This window comes from Cotesia glomerata, linkage group LG4 (genome assembly GCF_020080835.1).
Source record: "Cotesia glomerata isolate CgM1 linkage group LG4, MPM_Cglom_v2.3, whole genome shotgun sequence".
In the NCBI taxonomy this organism is placed as follows: Eukaryota; Metazoa; Arthropoda; class Insecta; order Hymenoptera; family Braconidae; genus Cotesia; species Cotesia glomerata.
Genome location: NC_058161.1, coordinates 3,599,033 through 3,622,354, shown reverse-complemented (window position 1 = coordinate 3,622,354; position 23,322 = coordinate 3,599,033). Strand labels below are relative to the sequence as shown.

Genomic DNA, 23,322 nt, shown 5'->3' with positions numbered 1-23,322 from the left:
TTCTTGAGTCAAAAATTTATTCTCTTGACTAAAGAAAATCATTTTCTTCAAAATGGAATTCATGGTTCAAGAGTTTGGCTCTTGAGTCAAGTCAATTTTTTTATCAGTGTATGCTTATGAATTTCTTTTAATTAAGCTTAGAATTAGTATACATTTTCAATATGCCGTACGAATTAATCATTCTACATATACCTAGTAAAGTATCGCGCTTTGCTAAGTTAATAACAATTTTGATTTTCGCTGACAATGAAAAGTAAGTTTTTCAAAGCTCCCTAATTGATTAATTATAATTAATTCACCCGTTTTTTTTTAAATTCAGTTTCAAAAGTGTTCTATAATTAAATCATTCAGGAATAGAGATATTTACGAATAGAGTTATTTAAGAATAGAGATATTTACAAATAGAATTATTTAGAAATAAAGACAATTGAGAATAGACAAATTTAGAATAAAAGTTAATTTACGAATAGAGTTATTTAAGAATAGAGATTTTTACGGAAAGAGTTATTTAGGAATAGTTATTATTTAGGAATAGAGATATTTAAGAATAAAGATATTTAGAAATAGTGTTATTTAGGAATTGAACTATTTAGTATAGAGATATTTCGCGTGCTTAAAGGTAAAAGGACCTATAGCTAAGGGTTAATAGGGATTTGTGCTGAAAGGGCGCATAAAAAATTTTTTTTTTTGCCATTCGGTTTGAAATTGTCTGAAATGTAAAAATCTGTGAAAAAAAAGTTGGTATCCTAAAACTGAAAGGGCGCATCTCAAGACATACGCCCTTTCGCCTTTAAGAAAAGTACTACTTAAAGGTAAAAGGGCGTATAAAAAAAATTGTATTTTGTATACCAAATGGTCAATAATAGTTTCACAAGACAAGTTATACTCAAATAACAGCCTCATATACAAAGTGAAGATATAAAAAAATAGAAAATAAATCAATCAAAAACAAATTACGTAAAAATTAAGTATTTTGAAATTTCCTGCTTTAATCGCCCTATTGAATATACCCAAGCGGCACAAATTTTTTTTCTTCCCTCCGAGCGGAAAGCGTCAACTTTCCTCCCGCTGCGCTAAACGAAAATGCCGCTTTCCGCCTCCGTCGAGGAGAAATAGTATATTACACATCTAGGAAAGTAAAGTAAGAAATGTCTCAGATCACATGTAATTGTCGGCCGAGGTGAAGCCGAGGTTGACAAACATGTGATCTGAGGCTTTCTTATTTACTTCCCGTGGAGTGTATACTATTTTTTTGCTCGACGAAGGCAGAAAGGGGCAACTTTGTTTAGCGTAGCGGGCCGAAAGTTGACGCTTTCTGCCCGTCGAGCAAAATAGTATATTTTGTGACTAGGGATGAAACAAAACGATTTAAGACCAGAGTGAAGTTGCCTGCCCGAGCGAAGCGAGGCTAGCATCACTCGGTCTGAAATCGTGTTTCATCCCGCGTCACACATTATATTTTTCATATAAGTTGCATTAAAATGCTAGTTTCAATGTCTGGAGCCAACCAGAACTAAATAGTTTCAGACGAATAGCGAAAATACCATTCTATTATAAAACATATAATAAAATAGAAACGAATAGTTTTTTTTTTATCAAACATTAGTCGTAAACTGAATAGTGTTCGTTTGTCATTCTTATTGATGAGTAATAACAGAATTATAATATGTCAGTACAGTTAACGGTTAGAATGATAATTATAAAGATATAAAATAAACAAACAATTGATAGGATTGAAAATAAAGCTGCAACTTCATCTCGCGGGCAGAAAATCGTCATTTTCTGTCCGCCGGGACGAAATGATTGATTCCTGCCCGGCACAGTCGCATTGGTCTGAAATTTTCTAGTTTCGGTTGGCTCAACAGGCATTGAAACTCGCATTTTCAATGCAGATTATATGAAAAAATAGTTTTTCTCCCTCCGGTTGGAAAGCGTCAATTTTCTGCCCGCTGCACTAAATGAAAATGCCGCTTTCCGCCTCCGTCGGGGAGAAAAATAGTATTCACCACGGGCAGGAAATAAGAAATGTCTCATATCACATGTTTGTCGACCTCGGCTTCGCCTCGGTCAACAATTACATGTAATCTGAGACATTTCTTATTTTTCTGCCCTAGATAAGAAATATAGTTTTTTGGATATATTTTCTTATTTAACTTTAAAAAGTTGTATAGTTGAGGTTTTACGCCGCTACTACCACAGAAAGTTTTTTTTTTCACATTTTTAAACTACGAATATGTTCTTTTGTAAACTGGCCGAAAAAAAAATTATACACCCTTTCATCTTTAGATAGCCAAAATTTCAAATTTTCAAAAGTAAAAGGGCGTATAATCAAAGACATACACCCTTTTAACTTTGTAATTTTTTTTTTTCAATTTTAAGCGCAGAATGTGTCTACTACTCGATTGGCAATAAAAAAAAAATATGCGCCCTTTTACCTTTGCAAAGGTAAAAGGGCGCATAAATTGTTATGTTCTTTTACCTTTAGGCACGCAATATAGAGGAAATAATGAAAATTAATTAAATTAAAGAAATTTTCAGGAGAATTTAAATTGTTTTCAAAATAAAAAATAACTAGCTTACTCGCCCGCTCCGCTGAGCGCTTTACAGAATTGCATTTTTAGATCTAGACTTGAAATTTAATTAGAGTATTGTTTTGACTTGCACAGATTCTCAATTCTATCGAATTGACATGTACCTATTATCCATGTAATTATTCTAGCTAATATTCATTGTAACTTTCAATGTGCAATCATTATAACATTCCCGTGTCTTTCTTACAAAAATGAATAATAATTTATATGAAAAAAAAAATTTGTAATGAGCATTGAAAGTTTCAGTTGAAGAAATTGCAGGTCTCATAAGTAAAGAAATCTGCCTAGTATATAAACATAACCAATAGAATTAAAAAATTTATTTTAAACAAATGACAATCAAATAGAATAAATTTAGTTACAATAAAAATTAATAGATGAATTAATTTTTTTACGTAAATAAATTTAAATAGTTAAAAAAATTAATGAAAAAATCAATGAGAAGTAAAATTAGGTATGAAAATTTATATAAATATTATTTAGCTGTTAACTATGCCTTTAAATTAAACCATCTTAAGGTTATGGGCCCAGTCTTCAATTTATTAATTATTATTTGTTTAAAATTGATTTTAAATTTGAATTTTATATAAAATATGTCAAAAGCTCTTCGTGTTGATCACTTTTGCAAAATTCAGTTCTATTTTATTTTTCAATTAGTTTTTACGTAAATAAATTTAAATAAATCAATGAGAAGTAAAATTATGTATCAAAATTTATATGAATGTTATTTAGTTATTTATTGTGTCTTTAAATTAATCAGAATTCAGGTTATGGGCCCAGTCTTCAATTTATTAATTATTATTTGTTTAAAATTGATTTTCAATCAAGATAAGGTAAAAAGACCCACTTATTGACACTGAACTAGTTATTGACACTTGCAATTTTATTTTAATTAAATAAAACAAATCGACTCTAATAAATTAATAAATATAATTTTTGCATTATAAATTTTGAAATAATTGGTTTTTTTAAAACATTTTATTTTTTCAATTAGAATAAAATTGCAAGTGTCAATCAATTAGGCCAGTGTCAATAACTGGGTCTATTTTACCTTAGTGTTTTTCTGAATATTTTTCTAAGTTTTTTTCTAAGAAAATCAACAAAGAAAGTCAAATAGTTAAACAGTATAGTGCATGATAAGAATACTGTTTTTCTAAATTATTATAAAGTAAAAGACCCCATTAGTGGCACTTTTTTTTTTCAATGAAAAAATGTTCCACTTGGAATAAAAATTAAAAATTTTTTTGATCTAAGGGTCTAAAAGATTAGAAATAATATATTTATTATTGAAATTAATTAAATAAGTACTAAAATCAAAGAAAGTGTCGGTAATGGGGTCCCCGCCATTAATGGGGTCTTTTACCCTATAAACAATTAAAAATTAAAGTTAAGAAAAAATTTTTTTTGTAAAAATCATAATTTTCTAAATATCAATAATATACTCGTTAAATATTAATATTTTTCGAGTTATTAACAAGAAACAAAATATCATTTTTTTTTTATCTTATTTTGTTAATAACAATTGCAATTTTTTACCTGCACCAAAATCCTTCAAAAAAATTTTTCTAGAGGTGATTCCGAATCGAATGAGCCATCGCTCATATTTTTAGGACCTTTATCTCTATTTTTACGTTTTTGAACTTGTTGACAAGGCTACTACATTTCCTGTGAATAACAGAAAAAATGAAAATTTTACTAATTAATTAAAAAAAAAATTCTTTCCCATAAATATTTTACTGATTACAAGTTTCAAATGTATATTCATATGGCTTTAATATGAATCTCATATTTTTCTCAAAATATGAAATTTATTATGATATTCATAATGAACCTCATCATGATATTAAATAATTTTTACATTATTTATTCGATTTTACTCTCAATCATAATTTCTTGTTATTTTTCCGAATTAAATTAATAAAAAAAAAGAAATTATACTACACCTTAAATAAAACAAAATTATTTTGGTATTGGGAGAGTAAATATTTTATTAAAAATAATTATTGATTAATAAATTAATTATTAATAATTATCAAATTTATAAATCTTAACACTTGCATGTTAATTTTTCTCGTACCCTTTAATACACAAAATTTATATATATATTAGTTAATTAAATATCAATAATTAATAATTAATAATAATAATAAAAGTATAATTATATAATAATCAATATATTAATATAAATAATACAACATATTCCCGCTAACAAAAAAAATCAAATTATTTTTCTTCACCGAGTATAATTTTAATTCTCAAAAGTAATTACAGCAACTAAAAAAAAAAATATTTTTTTTCGCGGGTAAAATTTTGAAAAATATTTTTCAAATGTACACTCTTAATAAAACTAAAAAATTACAAAAAATTCATTTTCAATAAATTCAACTAAAAAAAAAATTATAGAAAAGATTTTATGAATATTTATATATATTTAATATCAATTATCAAGTAAGCGGTGAAATAAAAATTAATTATTTTTTATTCATAAAATTTTATTCGTAAAATTTCCGCTTAACTTTTCTAATCAAAAAATTATTTAAATAATAATAATAATAATTTCCATTTAAATAATAATAATAATAAAACTTACGTAAGCTTCCAGATTAAATACTCTAAATTACGCGTTAAAAAAATGACTTGATTTAAAATTTAATAATTTCATTGTTAACAAAAAAAATTTTTATTGTAAATATTTTAATTTATTTATTTTCCCTGTCGCTTTAATTAAATGGTCATTTTTTTTTTTTTAGATTTATTATCACACGGAAAAAAGTAAACTGTAATAAATAATAGTCGATTTATAATAAGTTATGATCAACTGCTAAAAATTACCATTTCAAACAGTAAAATCGTGATTCTGATAATCACTATGTAATATTTATCATTTAAATGCTGCAACTGATTTTTTACATGATTTAGATGTATTAGATAATGACCTTTGTTAAATTGCACTGTACTTTTTTAAATATTGACATTTTTAATGATATAAGCTCATCCCGATGTTACACGCATCGAGACCTTTCATTTGAATACCTACATGAATTTTCATATATTTGTCATATATACATATATATAATATATGAAATATATCAAAAATTGATGTGGGTATTCAAATGAAAGGTATCGATGAGTGTAATGTCGGGGTGAGCTTATATCTTTAAAAATGTCAATAGTTGACAAGATACAAGGTAATTTCTTAAATATTGACATTTTTAAAGATATAAGCTCATCCCGATGTTACACTCATCAAGACCTTTCATTTGAGTATCCACATGCATTTTGATATATTTTTCATATATACATATATATAATATATATAAATATATCAAAAATTGATGTTGGTACTCAAATGAAAGGTATTGATGAGTGTAATGTCGGGGTGAGCTTATATCTTTAAAAATGTCAAAAATTCACAAGATACAATGTCATTTCTTAATTATTGACATTTTTTTGAGATATAAGCTCATCCTGATGTTACACTCATCAAGATCTTTCATTTAAGTACCCACATCAATTTTCATAAATTTGTCATATATACATGACATATATTTGTTATATATACATATATATAATATATATAAATATATGAAATATTTATATGGGTACTCAAATGAAAGGTCTCGATGAGTGTAACATCGGGATGAGCTTATATCTTTAAAAATGTCAATATTTCATAAGATATTTGTTAAAATGCTCTGTACTTTCTTAACTATTGACGTTTTTAAAGATATAAGCTATAGTAACATCTACTAATCACTTATTTTCATTATTAAATTATAAATTGTGGCTTTTACACTTTCTACATTAAATTCTGTAATATTTATATTTTTGCTACCCCGATGTCCACTTTACTGTTTGAAACTATAAAAATTAAGTGGAATCCAAGTGAATTTTACAGTTTACTTTTTTCCGTGCAGACACTGAAACTGCATTTAATAAACATTAAATATTTCCTTTTATTTTGTTTAATTAAATAGTATTTTATTAATAAATATTAACCCAAGCTTCACCACTTACAATTTATTACCTTACGTGAAAAATATTTTTTTTTTTTTATTTAAATTTGTAAAAGGCTATCGCAAAAAATATCTATATCTCTCTATGAAATCTAAGCGCTAAAAAATATGTGCTCCACTTGGTTACTTTTATAATAAATTAATTGATCAATTAATTAACTAATTAATTACCATTTATTTGTAAATGCAATAAAACAATTCAGCTTGTGATAAATTTAATGTGAATTGTTTTATTGCTATTACTTATTAACTTCTTTGGATATATAAATATTTTATTTACTTATTTACTTGTTTATCATTCAGACAAAACAGCAACGTGGTTAAATATTTTGTTGCTGAGATAGATATTAAGTGGAACACAAATCGGCGCCGCTTGGAGGAAGATCAATGTCAGTTTCAGTGTGATTTGTTTATTTCTGTTTTTGTTTTTGTTTTTATTTTCATTTATCAGTACTTTATTTTTATTTTTAGTTTAAATTTTCTTGTTTTGTTGGTTCGCTTTACTGGTAGATTTTTTTACGTTAAATCGAGTCATCCAGGATTTTTGACGAGCTTTTTTCCACGGTAGTCGTAAACACGCCGACAAAATAGCACCATATCTGATGGTACTGGAATGGGAGGCTGTCTACTCTCCCGGGGATAACTTTGCTCTCCAGGCGGTACTATTAGTCCTGGACAATCAAGGTTTTCTTCTATTCTTCGTAAATTTTTACGGTATCTGAAACAGTTACAATTTTTGTTATATTCAATTTATTTTTTATATTTTTTTTTAAAGGGCTAAATTCGCGCGGAACTGAATTTAATAATCTAACAAGTTTTTTTTATAATTAAATTATGATAAAAAAATATACTAGCAACCTTGCAGTCACTATGTGACTGCCTTGAGTTGTGAACTATAAATAAATAAAATTTTGCTTTAGTAAATAATGACTTTTGTTAAATTGCACTGTACTTTCTTAACTATTGACGATTTTTAAGATATAAGCTCATCCTGATGTTACACTCTTCAAGAGCTTTCATTTGAGTACCCACATGCATTTTTGATATATTTTTCATATATACATAAATATAATATATATGAATATATAAAATATATGAAAAATTGATGTGGGTACTCAAATGAAAGGTCTTGATGAATGTAACATCGGAATGAGCTTATATCTTTAACAATGACAATAGTTCACAAGATATTTGTTAAATTGCACTGTACTTTCTTAACTATTTACTTTTTTCAGAATATAAGCTCATTTTGATGTTGCACTCTTCAAGAGCTTTCATTTGAGTACCCACATGCAATTTTGATATATTTTTCATATAAATATATATAATATATATAAATATATGAAAAATTGATGTGGGTACTCAAATGAAAGGTCTTGATGAGTGTAACATCGGAATGAGCTTATATCGTTAAAAATATCAACAGTTTACAAGATATTTGTTAAATTGCATTGTAATTTCTTAACTATCGACATTTTTAAAGATACAAGCTCATTACAATGTTACACTCATCAAGAGCTTTCATTTGAGTACCCACATGCATTTTTGATATATTTTTCATATATACATATATATAATATATATAAATATATGAAAAATTGATGTGAGTACTCAAATGAAAGGTCTTGACCAGTATAATATCAGGATGAGCTTATATCTTTAAAAATGTCAATAGTTTTTAAAATTTTTAATTTTTAATTTTTAAAAAATCGCTTTTTTCAACCGTTTAAGTTTTTTTTATCCCTTAAAGCAGAAATTAAATAATTATTATTAAAACACTCACCGACAATATTCATTAAACGTTAAAATATAACACTTGTCTTCTATACAAGCAACACTATTAGCGTCGCGATGTCGTGATGCAAAGACTTCATCTTCAGTATCAAAATCCGTACGTCCTTGTTCCGTATGTTCTGGCCTGTAGTACCACAGTAACGAGAACATCATTTCACCTGAAAAATATTAAAAAATTTTTAAATTTGTCTTTAAAAAAAAAATCAATAGTTAAATACTTAATAAAATTATCATTTATAAAAAAATTAAATACAAAACTAAAATTCTCATTAAAAAACAATTATTATAAAATATTGAATAAAAAAAAAACAAATACAAAGTATAATTATTATCGTTAAAAAAATTAATATTAAATAAAATTTTAATAAAAAAAAAAAAATAAATAATAAAATTTTCATTAAAAAAAAAAAATTTAATAAAAAAAATAAAATTACCATCATCAGGATTTTCCCAAAGCGCAGCTATCTTAGCAACAAAAGGCAAATCCGCTTTCCGTGGACCACTTTTTAATAAAACACAGTCCCTCGGTCTCAGCACATCTCCACTGACGTGCTTCATACTCTTGTAACACCTCCTTATCGCTGATTCTTCATTCTAACAAGCAAACAACAAAAAAGTCAATCAATTACTTAAAAAAACTCCTCAAACTCCCCTTAAAAAAAAAAAAAAACAATCTAATTACCGTTAAATAAACTTTGGCCTCATACGAATCTCCTTCCCAGCTCCAGCCGTTGCTCCACTTGGGTTTGAGAAAGCTCTTCTTCGTCAAAGAACTAAAACTATCAAGCACCCCGACGACACTTTCATCCCGCCCAGGAGTTTTCTTGCCACAAATTTTCTTCGTATTTGTACTTTTTTTATTACTCTTCTTCTTAACTAAGGCCGCCGGTTTCTTCCCCTCTTTATCCTCTCTATCCTCCTTATCCTGAATCTTGACAATCCTCCCCTTTCCTCCACTACTTTTCACCTCCACAACTTTATTCTTAACCATCCCGATCTTCTTAACCCTCCCCTTCCCCTCCTTCCCTTCCTTCCCCCCTTTATCCTTATCTATTAATTTACAATCCTTGAAACCTAATTTATCCGCTTTCTTTGGAACATTTTTAATAATCGACAATAAATTACCAGATTTTCTCTTGCTATCACGCTCTTTAACGTTACAATTTTTACCGCTATTAACAATAACATTACTGATATTAATACTATCACTATTACTACTATCATTACACGTACTAACAATATTAATATCATCATCCGTCCTACTAGTCATTTGTACACTCTGTTGAATCACATTGTTAATAGTTTCCATAATACTCATCGCGGAGGCGGTCTTAACCGGACAAGTGATTCCATTGCTCACCGATTTCTTAACTTTCTTGCTATTACTCTCCGCAATATTACCTTCCTCAGCTTTTCTCTTAAAATTTTCCTTCTTAACCTTTTTCTTGACCCCCAAGGAATCAATTTCAGCCCCAACTTTCCCAAAATCTCCCCCCAGAGCTCCAGAATCGCCAAAATTAGTTCTATTAATAAGATACTCTTCATTCATCGGGTTAGGAACCCTGTGGTCGTTAATATCGCGTCCCGAGCCAACGGACAACGTCCGTTTGTCCAGTTTTATCTTCTTAGGACTCAAATTACTCAAACTGTCCAACGAAAGCTTCCTCTTGGTCAATTTCTGACACTTAGAGGTAATTAATATCTCTCTGCGGGTAATATCAGACTCAGATTTGTTATCATTATCGCCTTCGATTGTCTCAGTGACGGTATCTTCGTAATCGGGCTTGGTCCAGCTCTCGCTGTCGATATTAACCACAACTACGTCGCTTATCTCTTCCTTGACCTCCGCTTCAGCGGCGTCAAGCTTGTCGTCTATCATCAGGATCCCCGAATCCTTGTCGATTTCCAGGATCGCCATTTCTCGGTCCTCTTTTAGACATTGTTCGCATTTTATTATCCCGCATTTGTAGTCGTCTTGTTGTTCGCACTTTACGTTGCAGTTTGACACGCAGGATAAGGCGCTAGTGTCGCTGACGATTCCCACGCTGCAAGATTCGCACTTTACGTTGTTGTTCTCGGTTTTGAATGTTCGCATGTTTGAAAGTTGCGGAGATATTGGGGCCAATTTTTGGAGGGACAGAGCTTGGGGTTGTTGGAGAGATGAGGGAGATTGTGGGACTAATGACGGAGATGGGACTGAAGCTTCTGCGGGGGAAAGTGTCTCGATTTTTACTTCGCAGGTTGATGTGCAGGAGAGCTTTTCACAGGCGCATTTTGGGTGTTTGCTTGGACTGTTTTGCTCTTCCTGAAAATTAAGGGATTAATTTATTATTTATTTATCTATTAGATAATTTAATTGGGGGTTTTTTAGACAGTTCAAGTTGTTTAAGGAAAAGTTTGAAGGGTGAAGTTTAAGAAGTTTTTTAAGTAAAAACAGGTATTGACGTAATGAAGTTGGTTTATTTTAAAATTCTAAGTGGTTTTGAATAAGTTGGTGGGCAAATTTTATTATAAAGTACTTTTTTAACTTTAGAAATTTTTTAATTAATAATAAATTAATTTACAAGAATTATCAAGGATTTTTGTTCAAATTTTATTATAAAGTACTTTTTTAACTTTAGAAATTTTTTAATTAATAATAAATTAATTTACAAGAATGATTAAGGTTTTTTTTTGTAAACAATTGGATAGCTTATTTAATAACTTTAAATAAAAAGTCTTGTTTGGAATAAAGTGAAAAATTATTTTTGATTGGAAAATATATTTTTAAAAATTGAAAATCTGACATTTTTTTAAATTTACTTTTACTGTCAATTTTGAAAATAATTTTCAATTTTAATTGAAAAATACATTTTGAACAATTGAAAATCTGACATTTTTTTAAATTTACTTTTACTGTCAATTTTGAAAATAATTTTCAATTTTAATTGAAAAATACATTTTGAACAATTGAAAATTTGAAATTTTTTTTAATTTATTTTTTCTGGAAATTTTGAAAATAATTTTTAATGTTAATTGAAAAATACATTTAAAAAAATTGAAAATATGACATTTTTTTAAATTTATTTTTTCTGGAAATTTTGAAAATAATTTTTAATTGAAATTTTTAATTTTAATTGAAAAATACATTTAAAAAAATTGAAAATATGACATTTTTTTAAATTTATTTTTTCTGGAAATTTTGAAAATAATTTTTAATTGAAATTTTTAATTTTAATTGAAAAATACATTTAAAAAAATTGAAAATCTCACAATTTTTTAAATTTATTTTTTTTGTCAATTTTGAAAATAATTTAAAAAAAAATTAAGTTGTAATTTAAAAAATAAAAAAATTCCAATTTTGATTTTTTTTTGCTGAAAATTTTTCAATTTTTTACCTCGAATTTTCAAAAATTTTTCTCCATTTTAAATTATCAACTTTAATACACAAAAAAAAAAATTATTTTTTCATGTTTTTCACTAAAATCTTACTCAAAATTAACAACCAACTATTTGATATTTTTTTTAAATCACAAAAAATTAGAAAATTTTAAATAAAAAAATTAAATTAAAGAAATTCTACTGTATGTTTCTATTTTAGGTCAAGTTTGAAACGTACCTTAGCGCGACAATCGTTGGTGTGGGTAGTTGATGAAGGAAGCTGCTGATTCTGGTTCTGGGTGTTAGTAGTATTAGTTTTACTATTATTATCATTATTATTATTATTACTATTATTATTAGAAGTAGTAGTACTAGCGATATTATCAATATTATTATTATTATTGTTATTATTATTAATATTATTGTTGTTGTTATTATTATTAATATTATTGTTATTATTAGTATTATTGTTATTATTATTATTATTATTATTATTATTATTATTATTATTAATGTTACGATGATGAGTGTTAATTTGGACGCGATCCGTGTCCCAGGCATTAGCGCCGTGAGGAGGCGCTAACCCGGCTAATCCCCTCGCGGGCGAGGGGGGCCCTACTAAAGCACTGGGTGGCAATGACAGACCGGGCCCCGATGCCACTGGCGCCCCCTTACCATTACCAATAAGGGGCCCAGTATCCACGTTTTTTGGACACGATTGCATCGGGCACGGACAACCTTGAAAGGCTGCGTCTGCAATTAATTAATTTATTTTTATTATTTCATTATTAAATAAAAATTTTTTATTATTAATATTGTTATTAATATTAATACATAATAATTATCAATATTGTAAACATTAATTATTAAAAACAATAAATAAAATTATTAATGAAAGTACTGATTAAGAAATTTTATTGATTATTAATTGTTAGAATTAACACATTAATGTTGTAATTATTAATTATTAATATCAACAAATTCAATTATTAATAAAATTATTAACGAAGAATTTTCAATATAGATTATTAATTCTTAATATCAATGAATATAATTATTAAAAAAATCAATAATAAATAAAATTTAATGTTAATTATTAATTATTGATATTAATACACTAATCTTGTAAATATTAATAATTAATATTAACAAATTCAATTATTAATAAAATTACTAATGAAGAATTTTTAATGATTATTAAGATTGATTATTAATATCAATGAATATAATTATTAAAAAAATCAATAATAAAGAAATTTTAATTTCAATTATTAATTATTGATATTAATACACTAATCTTGTAAATATTAATAATTAACATTAACAAACTTAATTATTAATAAAATTACTAATGAAGAATTTTTAATGATTATTAATATTGATTATTAATATCAATAAATATAAATATTAATAAAATTAATAATGACTATCAATTGTTAATATTAATACATTAATCTTCTAAATATTAATTATTAATATCAACAAATTTAATTATTAATAAAATTATTAACGAAGAATTTTTAATATAGATTATTAATTCTTAATATCAATGAATATAATTATTAAAAAAATCAATAATAAATAAAATTTAATGTTAATTATTAATTATTGATATTAATACACTAATCTTGTAAATATTAATAATTAACATTAACAAATTTAATTATTAATAAAATTACTAATGAAGAATTTTTAATGATTATTAAGATTGATTATTAACATCAATTAATACAATTATTAATAAAATCATTAATAAAGAAATTTTAATGTTAATTATTAATTATTGATATTAATACACTAATCTTGTAAATATTAATAATTAACATTAACAAACTTAATTATTAATAAAATTACTAATGAAGAATTTTTAATGATTATTAATATTGATTATTAATATCAATGAATATAATTATTTAAAAAATCAATAATAAATAAAATTTAATGTTAATTATTAATTATTGATATTAATACACTAATCTTGTAAATATTAATAATTAATATTAACAAATTCAATTATTAATAAAATTAATAATGATTATCGATCGTTAATATTAATACATTAATCTTCTAAATATTAATTATTAATATCAACAAATTTTATTATTAATAAAATTGTTAATGAAGAATTTTTAAACAATTAATATTAACACATTAATCTTGTAAAAATTGATTATTAATATCAATAAGTATAATTAATAATAAAATTATTATTGATAGTAATCAATAAAAATTTTTTTAAGACATAAATTTGATAACTTACGATCTACAATAGGTCGACCTTGAGCGTGAAGATAAGCGGGATTAGGTGGTGGTGGTGGCGGTGCTGGTGGCGGAGGATATCCAGCATAATAAGGCGGAATCGAGTACTCGCCAGGAGGCGGAGGAGGTTGATATTCTACAACTCCTGGGGCGCCACTACTTGCTCCACCTGCTCCTCCACCTCCTCCTGCTTCTGGATAGCTGTAGTACTGTCTGTTAATAATTATAGGTAGTTAATTACAAGTTATAATTCATTACTTTGTAATTAATTTTTAAAATTATTTGTGTTGTCCATTTTTATTTAATTACACAGCTCAAGATTTCAATTATTATTTATAATTGTTTGTTAAATAATCCACGTAGTATCTTTTAATAAAATGTTTTCGAGATAAAATATTTTAATAAAATATTTTCGAGATAATTTTAGTAATTTATTAATTAAAAAAAAATTTTTGTTTTAATAATTATGTAAATAACAAAAATTACTGTGAAGAAAAATTTTCAATTTAATGATAGTGTAATACTTCAATTTACTTCATGAATTATTTATTAAATATTTATGTAAGTATATATTAGTCTCTAATTTATCAGATCTTTATAAATTAAATGATAATAATCATTAATTTAATTTAAAAATAATCATATTATGTAAATATATAAAAAAATTTAATTATTATTCTGATATTCTTAAAAATTTTATGTTTTTAAATAGTTAGAAATTTTTTTAATCACTTCCAATATTTATTAATTTATAATTTTAATTTCAAAAATTTTTTAAATAATCAAATTTGAAATTTCTTTATCATACAACCGCAATTATGCATAAATTAACCATAAATTATTATTAAATAGTTTTTAAACATATTAAAAAAAAAATACAATGTTTTCTAATTAAATATTTAATTTTTTGTCAAAATTTTTTTGTATAAAAATTGTAACTTTACAGACATGCTTTCACATCGTGTCTAAATTTTATATAAAAAAATTATAAAAATTCAATTAATCATCTTAGAATTTTTATAATTTAATCTTCTGAAAAATTATAAAAAAAAAAATTTTTAAAACTTAAAAAACTTTAAGTTTAATTTTTAAAAAATATTTTTAAGTTCTTATTTCACAATTTAAAAAAAATTAAAAACTTCGGCTAACTTTAATAAAAATTTTATATTAAAAATTCTCTTAAATCAACACAATTTTTTTGAAGTAATAATGCAAAATATTTTACTGTGTAAGCGAATAAAATTAAATTAAAAAAAAAAAAAAAAAAAAAGTTTAAACTTTCCTAAAAAAAAAAATTCTCCCATAAAATTTGAATAAAAAAATTATCAATTACCTTCTATAAGCCGGAGCATATTTATAATAAGGAGGTGGATGCGGATGTGGATGTGGATAAGTCGGTGGATAACAGAGCTCCTGGTACTGCGGCGGAGTCCCGTAATATTGAGGGCAGTAGGCTCTGTAGAACCCGCCACCTGCTGCAAAAACAATTACGCGTAAGTACAAGTAAAAATTCGCAAAAAAAAGAAGTATGAAATGTGAATTAGTCTCGTTAGCACTTGAAGTGGAGAGAACACTTCCGTACGACTTCATGAAGCTCGTAAAAAAATAAGAAAGGAGTCGAAGTAGGCTTTTATAAATGAAATAAAAAAAATGCTCACTGGGGACAATCGATGTGGATGGAATCGCTGAGCCCGGAATTCTTGACTCCGGTTTGCGATACGAACGCCAGGAGGAATTACCTGTGCTGTTAGTGCCACCGGAAGTCGTCGAGGTAGCCACCAGGTCGTCCGAGCTCTCGGAATTTTGAGGCGGCGTGGGCGTCGGTTCCGGTGGCGGGCCCTTTATCGGCGGCAACGTGGGTGGATGCTGAATTAGCGGACCTGCTGGTTGGTAGTAACCTGCAATCAAATTTTAATAATCATTATTAACTCGGTCATCAATTACACGGATTTATTACGGGTATTATTATTAATTTACGGACAAATAGTCGGCATATTAAGTATGTTTGTTTGGTAATTAGACAAAGCCTTATTCGAGAGCAATAACACCGAATCTCGTCCTCTACTCGGTATCTGACATTAAATAATGTCGATGTGTGATTAGTTGTGTCCACCGTAAACATTTAATATTCGGGCTGGTATTACCGCTAGTTATTGATATTTAGGGGAGTTTATTGTGTTAAGCTTGACTTATCAAGCTTACATATTATAATTAATATTGTGCTGGGAATTTAATTAACGCTTGGGGTTATTGATATGGGATTAATTCGCAAGTCAATTAAAGTACGATTTTTGAGTATTATTAAGAGAATAATAGAAATTTTGTGTTTAGGATAATCAGATGATAAAATCGGTTTTTTTTTTTTTTAGTGAAATTTAGTGTTATTGCAAAGGTCTTAACTTAAATTTGTGACTTTTCAAGGTTTCATATCATTCTCACCAATAGCCAATTTATGATGATAAGTATTTAGGCTGCATTTGAAAATTCTCTATCATTAGATACATAATTAAGAAATTACTTTGTATCTTGAGAACTATTGACATTTATAAAAATATAAGCTCACCCCGATGTTACACTCATCGAGACCTTTCATTTGAGTACCCACATTAATTTTTCATATATTTTATATATTTATATATATGTATAAATGAAAAATATATGAAAATGCATGTGGGTACTCAAATGAAAGCTCTTGATGAGTATAACATTGGGATGAGCTTATATCTTTAACAATGTCAATAATTGAGTAATGACATTGTATCTTGTCAAATAATGATATTTTTAAAGATATAAGCTCACCCCGACATTACACTCATGGAGACCTTTCATTTGAGTACCCACATCAATTTTTCATATATTTATATATATTATATATATGTATATATGAAAAATATATCAAAATGCATGTGGGTACTCAAATGAAAGGTCTTGATAAATGTAACATCAGGATGAGCTTATATTTTAAGGAATGTCAATAATTAAGAAATGATTTTGTATCTTGTGAACTATTGACACTTTTAAAGATATGAGCTCACCCCGACATTACACTCATAGAGACCTTTCATTTGAGTACCCACATCAATTTTTCATATATTTATATGTATTATATATATTTATATATAAAAAATATATCAAAGTGCATGTAGGGACTCAAATGAAAGCTTTTAATGAGTGTAATATCAGGATGAGCTTATATTTGAAAAAATGTCAATAATTAAGAAATGACCTTGCGAACTATTGATATTTTTAGAGATATAAGCTCACCCCGACATTACACTCATTAAGACCTTTCATTTGAGTACCCACAACAATTTTTCATATATTTATATATATTATATATATGTATGTATGAAAAATATATTAAAATGCATGTGGGTACTCAAATGAAAGGTCTTGATAAATGTAACATCAGGATGAGCTTATATTTTAAAGAATGTCAATAATTAAGAAATGATCTTGTATCTTGTGAACTATTGACATTTTCAAAGATATAAGCTCACCCCGACATTACACTCATCGAGACCTTTCATTTGAGTACCCACATCAATTTTTCATATATTTATATATATTATATATATGAATATATGAAAAATATATCAAAATTCAGAATGCCTGTGGGTACTCAAATGAAAGCTCTTGATGAGTGTAACATCCGGATGAGCTTATATTTTAACAAACGTCAATATTTAAGAAAGTACAGTGCAATTTAACAAAAGTCATTATTTAAGAAAGCAAAATTTTATTTATTTATAGTTCACAAGTCATGGCAGTCACATAGTGACTGCAAGGTTGCTAGTTATTATTATTATTATTTTGAATTTTTATGAAGATTAGCAAAAATTATTAATTCACTGAAAAATAATTGATTAAAAAAAATTATTTTTTATTTAGTAAAGAGAAATTTTAAATTTTAAGATTAAAAATATACATGGGAAAGAAATTAACACATTTTTTTTTATTGTATTCCATATGAAATTTCAGTTATATTTTTGACAGACTTAAAAATAATTAGCTAATCCTCTAATTATCGAACAAGTGAGCAAATGATAAATTTCCGCTGACGTCAAACAAAGTTTATAAATTAAGTGATGACCATTCGCAGACAAATTAAAGCGCAAATAAACGAAACTCCTGCCGAAATCCTCGAGTAAATTTACGTTTCACCTTTGAACCGTGTAATGAAAAGTTTGTTTGTTCTAATCAAGTTTCCCTATTCTCCGCTCTCTATTCTCATTCGACTAATTCTAGCCCTGGTCATAGAATTGTAAGCCCTACAAGCCGTATAGTACTGGAACAACAGAACTGAACCTACTTTTGACTAATGTCCATTATGTTTGTTCTAAATAAATATTAGTTATTAACTAAATAAATATTAGTTTATTACACAGAAAAGAAAATTAACTTTCAAAGAATCAAGAGAAAAATTTTTGAATTAAATACAATTTACTTAACCCAAGAAAAATATCTAAGAATTTTCTTAAAAATTATTTATTTCATTCAAATTAATTTTTAACTTCTTGCTAATTAATTTAATTAATTAATTAATTTCCAGATTTTTTTTCTGGGTTTTTAATAAAACAGAATATAATTGTCTTTACCACATTATTAATTTTCAAATTGATCAATTAAAAAATCCTTTTTTATTATCCTTTAAAATAAATATAAATAATCCTTTAATCTTACTCCTTGTTTCGGATAATACAGTGTAAGTAAACTTAGTAAGTATCCACACCATCAGCATTATCTACAGCGTCTTACATTGAGGAGTAAGAGGAGGGTAAGCATAAGAAAAGTTGATACATACTTTGTACAATAGTACGTATAGTAGTTATAGTAAAGACAGAAAGAGAGAGAGAGAGAGAGAGAGAGAGAGAGAGAGAGAGAGAGGAAAGGCAAAGGCCGTTGCCCGCGATAGTTCGCGGGCACGTGGGCCGTTCGTTTCACTGTCTGTATTCTCCATTAAAAAGAGACAGCTTTTGTAAAAAAGGCCCAAAGGCGACAATAAAAAAAGAGGGGAGACAGTAAAAATATTTTATTAAAAATTAGGATAAAAAATAAAGGAATGAAGGGAAAGGGAAGGATAACTTTTATTAGTACAGCGGATTATTCGCTGATTGATAGTTTGTTTTGGAACGAATTGAGCTGTGGCTGTTATTTATTATTTGTTGTTTGGAATAAAAATCCGGGGTGAGTTTTAAGAGGTTATTAGACGTTAGGAGGGATGTCAACGAGATTCTTTTAAAGAGATATGTGGATTATATATGAGAAAACATAACAGAGAGCATGAGTGGAACTGTAACGGCTCGATGGACTTTACTCAACTCGGTCAACTTAGACTCTTAGGCTTTGGCTGGTAAAAAGAGATCAACTATCTGAACGGTTGGATGCTTTTAACGGATCTAAGGATGCCTTGGTATGCTTTTCTTTGCTGAGAGACTCTGTGAAAATATTGTATTACTGATAAATGTTTTATACATCAAATTTTATGTGCAATTGTGAGGGTCAGTAATCGGGTTATGATTTTTGTGAATTAATAAATTGAAAAAAAAATTATTATAATTATAATAACTAGCAACCAGCAGTCACTATGTGACTGCCGTGACTTGTGAATTATAATTAACTGAAATTTAGATTTATTGAATAATGACTTTTTGTAATTGCACTGTACTTTTTTAAATATTGACGTTTTTGAAGATATAAGCTCATTCCGATGTTGCTCTCATCAAGAGCTTTCATTTGAGTACCCACATGCATTTTTCATATATTTTATATATTTCATATATATGATATTTATAAAATATATGAAAAGTGCATGTGGGTACTCAAATGAAAGGTCTCGATGAGTGTAACGTCAGAGTGGACTTATATTTACGAAAATACTAAGAATTAAGGAATTACTGTTGCATTTTGTTAATTAGTGATGTTTTTAACGATATAAGCTCATTCCGATGTTACACTCATAAAGAGCTTTCATTTGAGTACTCACATGCATTTTTGATATATTTTTCATATGTACATATATAAAATATATATAAATATATGAAAAATTGATGTGGATACTCAAATGAAAGGTCTCGATGAGTGTAATATTGATATGAGCTTATATCTTTAAAAATGACAATAGTTCACAAGATAAAATGTCATTTCTTAATTATTGACATGTTTTAAGATATAAGCTCATCCCGATGTTACCCTTATCAAGAGCTTTCATTTGAGTACCCACATGCATTTTGATATATTTTTCATGTATACATATATGTAATGTATATAAAATATATGAAAAATTGGTGTGGGTACTCAAATGAAAGGTCTTGATGAGTATAACATTGGGATGAGCTTATATCTTTAAAAATGACAATAGTTCACAAGATATTTGTTAAATTGCACTGTACTTTCTTAACTATTGACATTTTTTAAATATAAGCTCATCCTGATGTTACACTTATCAAGAGCTTTCATTTGAGTACCCACATGCATTTTGATATATTTTTCATATATATATATATATATAGGTGGGTCAAAAATCGATTATTTTTTTAACTTCTAATATTGAAAAGTTGGTTCTCAGGCACCTCTAGAAAATGCTCACTAAATTTGAGCTCTTAATATTGATAGGAAGCTTATCCTCATCACAGTTTTATATGTTTTGTTAGTCTCTTATAAAAAAGATCATATCTCACTATTGATCAATTTTTTAATCAAATGTTTATACATGTTTTTGTAGAAAATTGAATGATCTACAAAAAAGATCTGATATGTGTAAGCGATTACATTAACCATTTCAAAGATATCCGAGATCAAAGTTTAAAAAATGTAATGTGGTAAGAAATTAAAAAAAAAAAATTTTTTTTGATAAATTTTTTAAACTTTGATCTTGGATATCTTTGAAATGGTTAATGTAATCGCTTACACATATCAGATATTTTTTGTAAATCATTCAATTTTCTACAAAAATATGTATAAAAATTTGATTAAAAAATTGATCAATAGTGAGATATGATCTTTTTTATAAGAGACTATCAAAACATATAAAACTGTGATGAGGATAAGCTTCCTATCAATGTTAAGAGCTCAAATTTGGTGATCATTTTCTAGAGGTGCCTGATAACCAACTTTTCAACATTAGAAGTAAAAAAAAAAATAATCGATTTTTTTGACCCACCCTAATATATATATATATATATATATATATATATATATATATATATATATATATATATATATATATATATATATATATATATATATATATGTACATATATATATATAATATATATAAAGTATATGAAAAATTGATGTGGGTACTCAAATGAAAGGTCTCGATGAGTGTAACATCGGGATGAGCTTATATCTTTAAAAATGTCAATAGTCCACAAGATACAAGGTCATTTCTTAATTATATATCTAGAGATATAGTATTTTCGAATGCAGCCTATATAGATCATAATAAATTGACTATTGGTGAAAGTGATATGAAACTTTAAAAGGCACAAATTTAAATCAAGATCTTTGCAATGACACTAAATGTCACTAAAAAAACCGATTTTATCATATAATAATAATAGATTAGAAATTTTGATTATTATTATTATTATTATTCAAAAAAAAAAAAATAAATATTTGAAAGGTAATAAATCCTTATAAGCCTGCAAACAAGTACACATATTTCTCTTTATTTAATCTTTCTTGTCTTGTTCCTTTCATTTAATTTCACTTAAGTTTATTTTGTTGATTCTCCTGTATCTTAGTATCTCAGTAGTATTGTACAAAAGTAACATCCATACTCTGAGTCTCGAGTAAAACGAACAAACGCATGTGATGTGCAGTGCTTTCTTTTAATTCCATTGCTCACGATGACTTCTAACCGCATTGGGTCCCGTTTTCGCTTCCGTCTTAACTTTTGTATTGCTGTTGCGGTAATGTAAGACAGCCCATTTTCACTCTGTTATTTTTAATTCTCAGTTGTAATACTTTTTCCACTAAATTTTATTTAGTGTATTTTTATATAGAGAGTGAATGAACAAAGCTCATAAAGTTTTGAAGTTTAATTAAAATTTTTTCACATTTTCACAATATAATATTGCGTCAAAAGCGCATTCATAATTGCGAGTGTATCGATGTGCATGTCATGTCCAGTCGCGCGAATTTTTTAGCGAAAAAGAGGTCGAATCGCGGGCATATATGTATATACAACGTATATATAATAGCTGGTAGTATATGTAGGGATGATGTAGAATGCGCTAAATCAACCGCTTGCTGGAGATAATTGCCGCTACCGATTTATTAACGCGGATGACACAGTCAATTCTGTATTTACATTTTTTTTCTGTATTTATGTTGGATTTTTAATTGGAAAATTAAATTAGATGAAATTTATTTTATACTATTAAAAAATTAATTTAAGAGAAAAAAATTTTAATTAAAAATATAATTTTAAATAATTTTTTTCTTAAAAAGAAATTAAAAATAATTTCCACTATTTTTTTTATTAAATAGAAAAAAAATTAATTTTTTACATTGCATTATTTATTTTTAAAGTAAAATAATGGTTGAAAATATTTAAATAAATTTTTTTTAAAGTGACTTTTTAAGCGAATTCAATAGCTTATACAATTTTTACTTCAAAGCCGAAAATTAAATAAAAATGCGCTTATAATTAACATCGTATATAAAAATTCATGCATAATGCATTTCGCGGAAACTAATTAGGCTCCTAATTGTATGAACGAACATCAATAAAAATATTAAATGCCTAAAAATAATAAAGAAACAGCGAAAAATTCAGTTAAATAACTTAAAAATGTTTTCTGCAAAAACCGGTTTTATTTTAAGACACTGAAAATAAATAACCACTGCAAATAATCATTTTACATTTAATTTAAAGTTTTAATTTTAATAAAAACTAATTAGCGATATTTGTGACTACTTATGGTAACTTGAGTATCTAATTACACAAGTAAAGTTTGTTTACAATATCATAAGTAATATTACAAATCATATAACAGATATTATTATCTTTTTTTAATATTAATTTTAAAACATGAAAATTAATTTAAAAATTTGAACATGATCGATTCATTTTTTAACATTAGTGTATTTTTTTGAGTTTTACATTGCAAGTAAAATAATTTTTAAAAAATTCTTTAATTTTTTGATTTTTAATTTTTTTATTCAAAAATTTTGAAAATTCAGAAAATTTTTATGAAATTTGATTTTATTCGAATCAAACTAATTCTTATCTTTAATTAGTTAAAGAGTAAAAAAAATTACATTTTTTAATCATTGAAAAAAAAACACTAATT

The 23,322-nt window shown here is 26.4% G+C and overlaps 1 protein-coding gene across 3 annotated transcripts in view; it reads right to left on the bottom strand.

The window, feature by feature from the left end:
- Positions 1-7,061: 7,061 nt before the first annotated feature.
- Positions 7,062-23,322, bottom strand: part of LOC123264383 — a 106,782-nt gene continuing 90,521 nt past the window's right edge. For 2 of the 3 annotated variants that reach the window (XM_044727657.1, XM_044727658.1), the window contains exons 5-12: positions 15,679-15,918; positions 15,354-15,495; positions 14,022-14,233; positions 12,000-12,514; positions 9,084-10,706; positions 8,836-8,995; positions 8,391-8,559; positions 7,062-7,325 (exon numbers count right to left, since the gene is read on the bottom strand). In XM_044727657.1, the coding sequence (XP_044583592.1) occupies positions 7,139-7,325; positions 8,391-8,559; positions 8,836-8,995; positions 9,084-10,706; positions 12,000-12,514; positions 14,022-14,233; positions 15,354-15,495; positions 15,679-15,918 (3,248 nt within the window). In that variant the 3' untranslated portion in view covers positions 7,062-7,138. The remainder of the gene's footprint in view (positions 7,326-8,390; positions 8,560-8,835; positions 8,996-9,083; positions 10,707-11,999; positions 12,515-14,021; positions 14,234-15,353; positions 15,496-15,678; positions 15,919-23,322) is intronic. The other variant, XM_044727659.1, reaches the window with a different exon arrangement.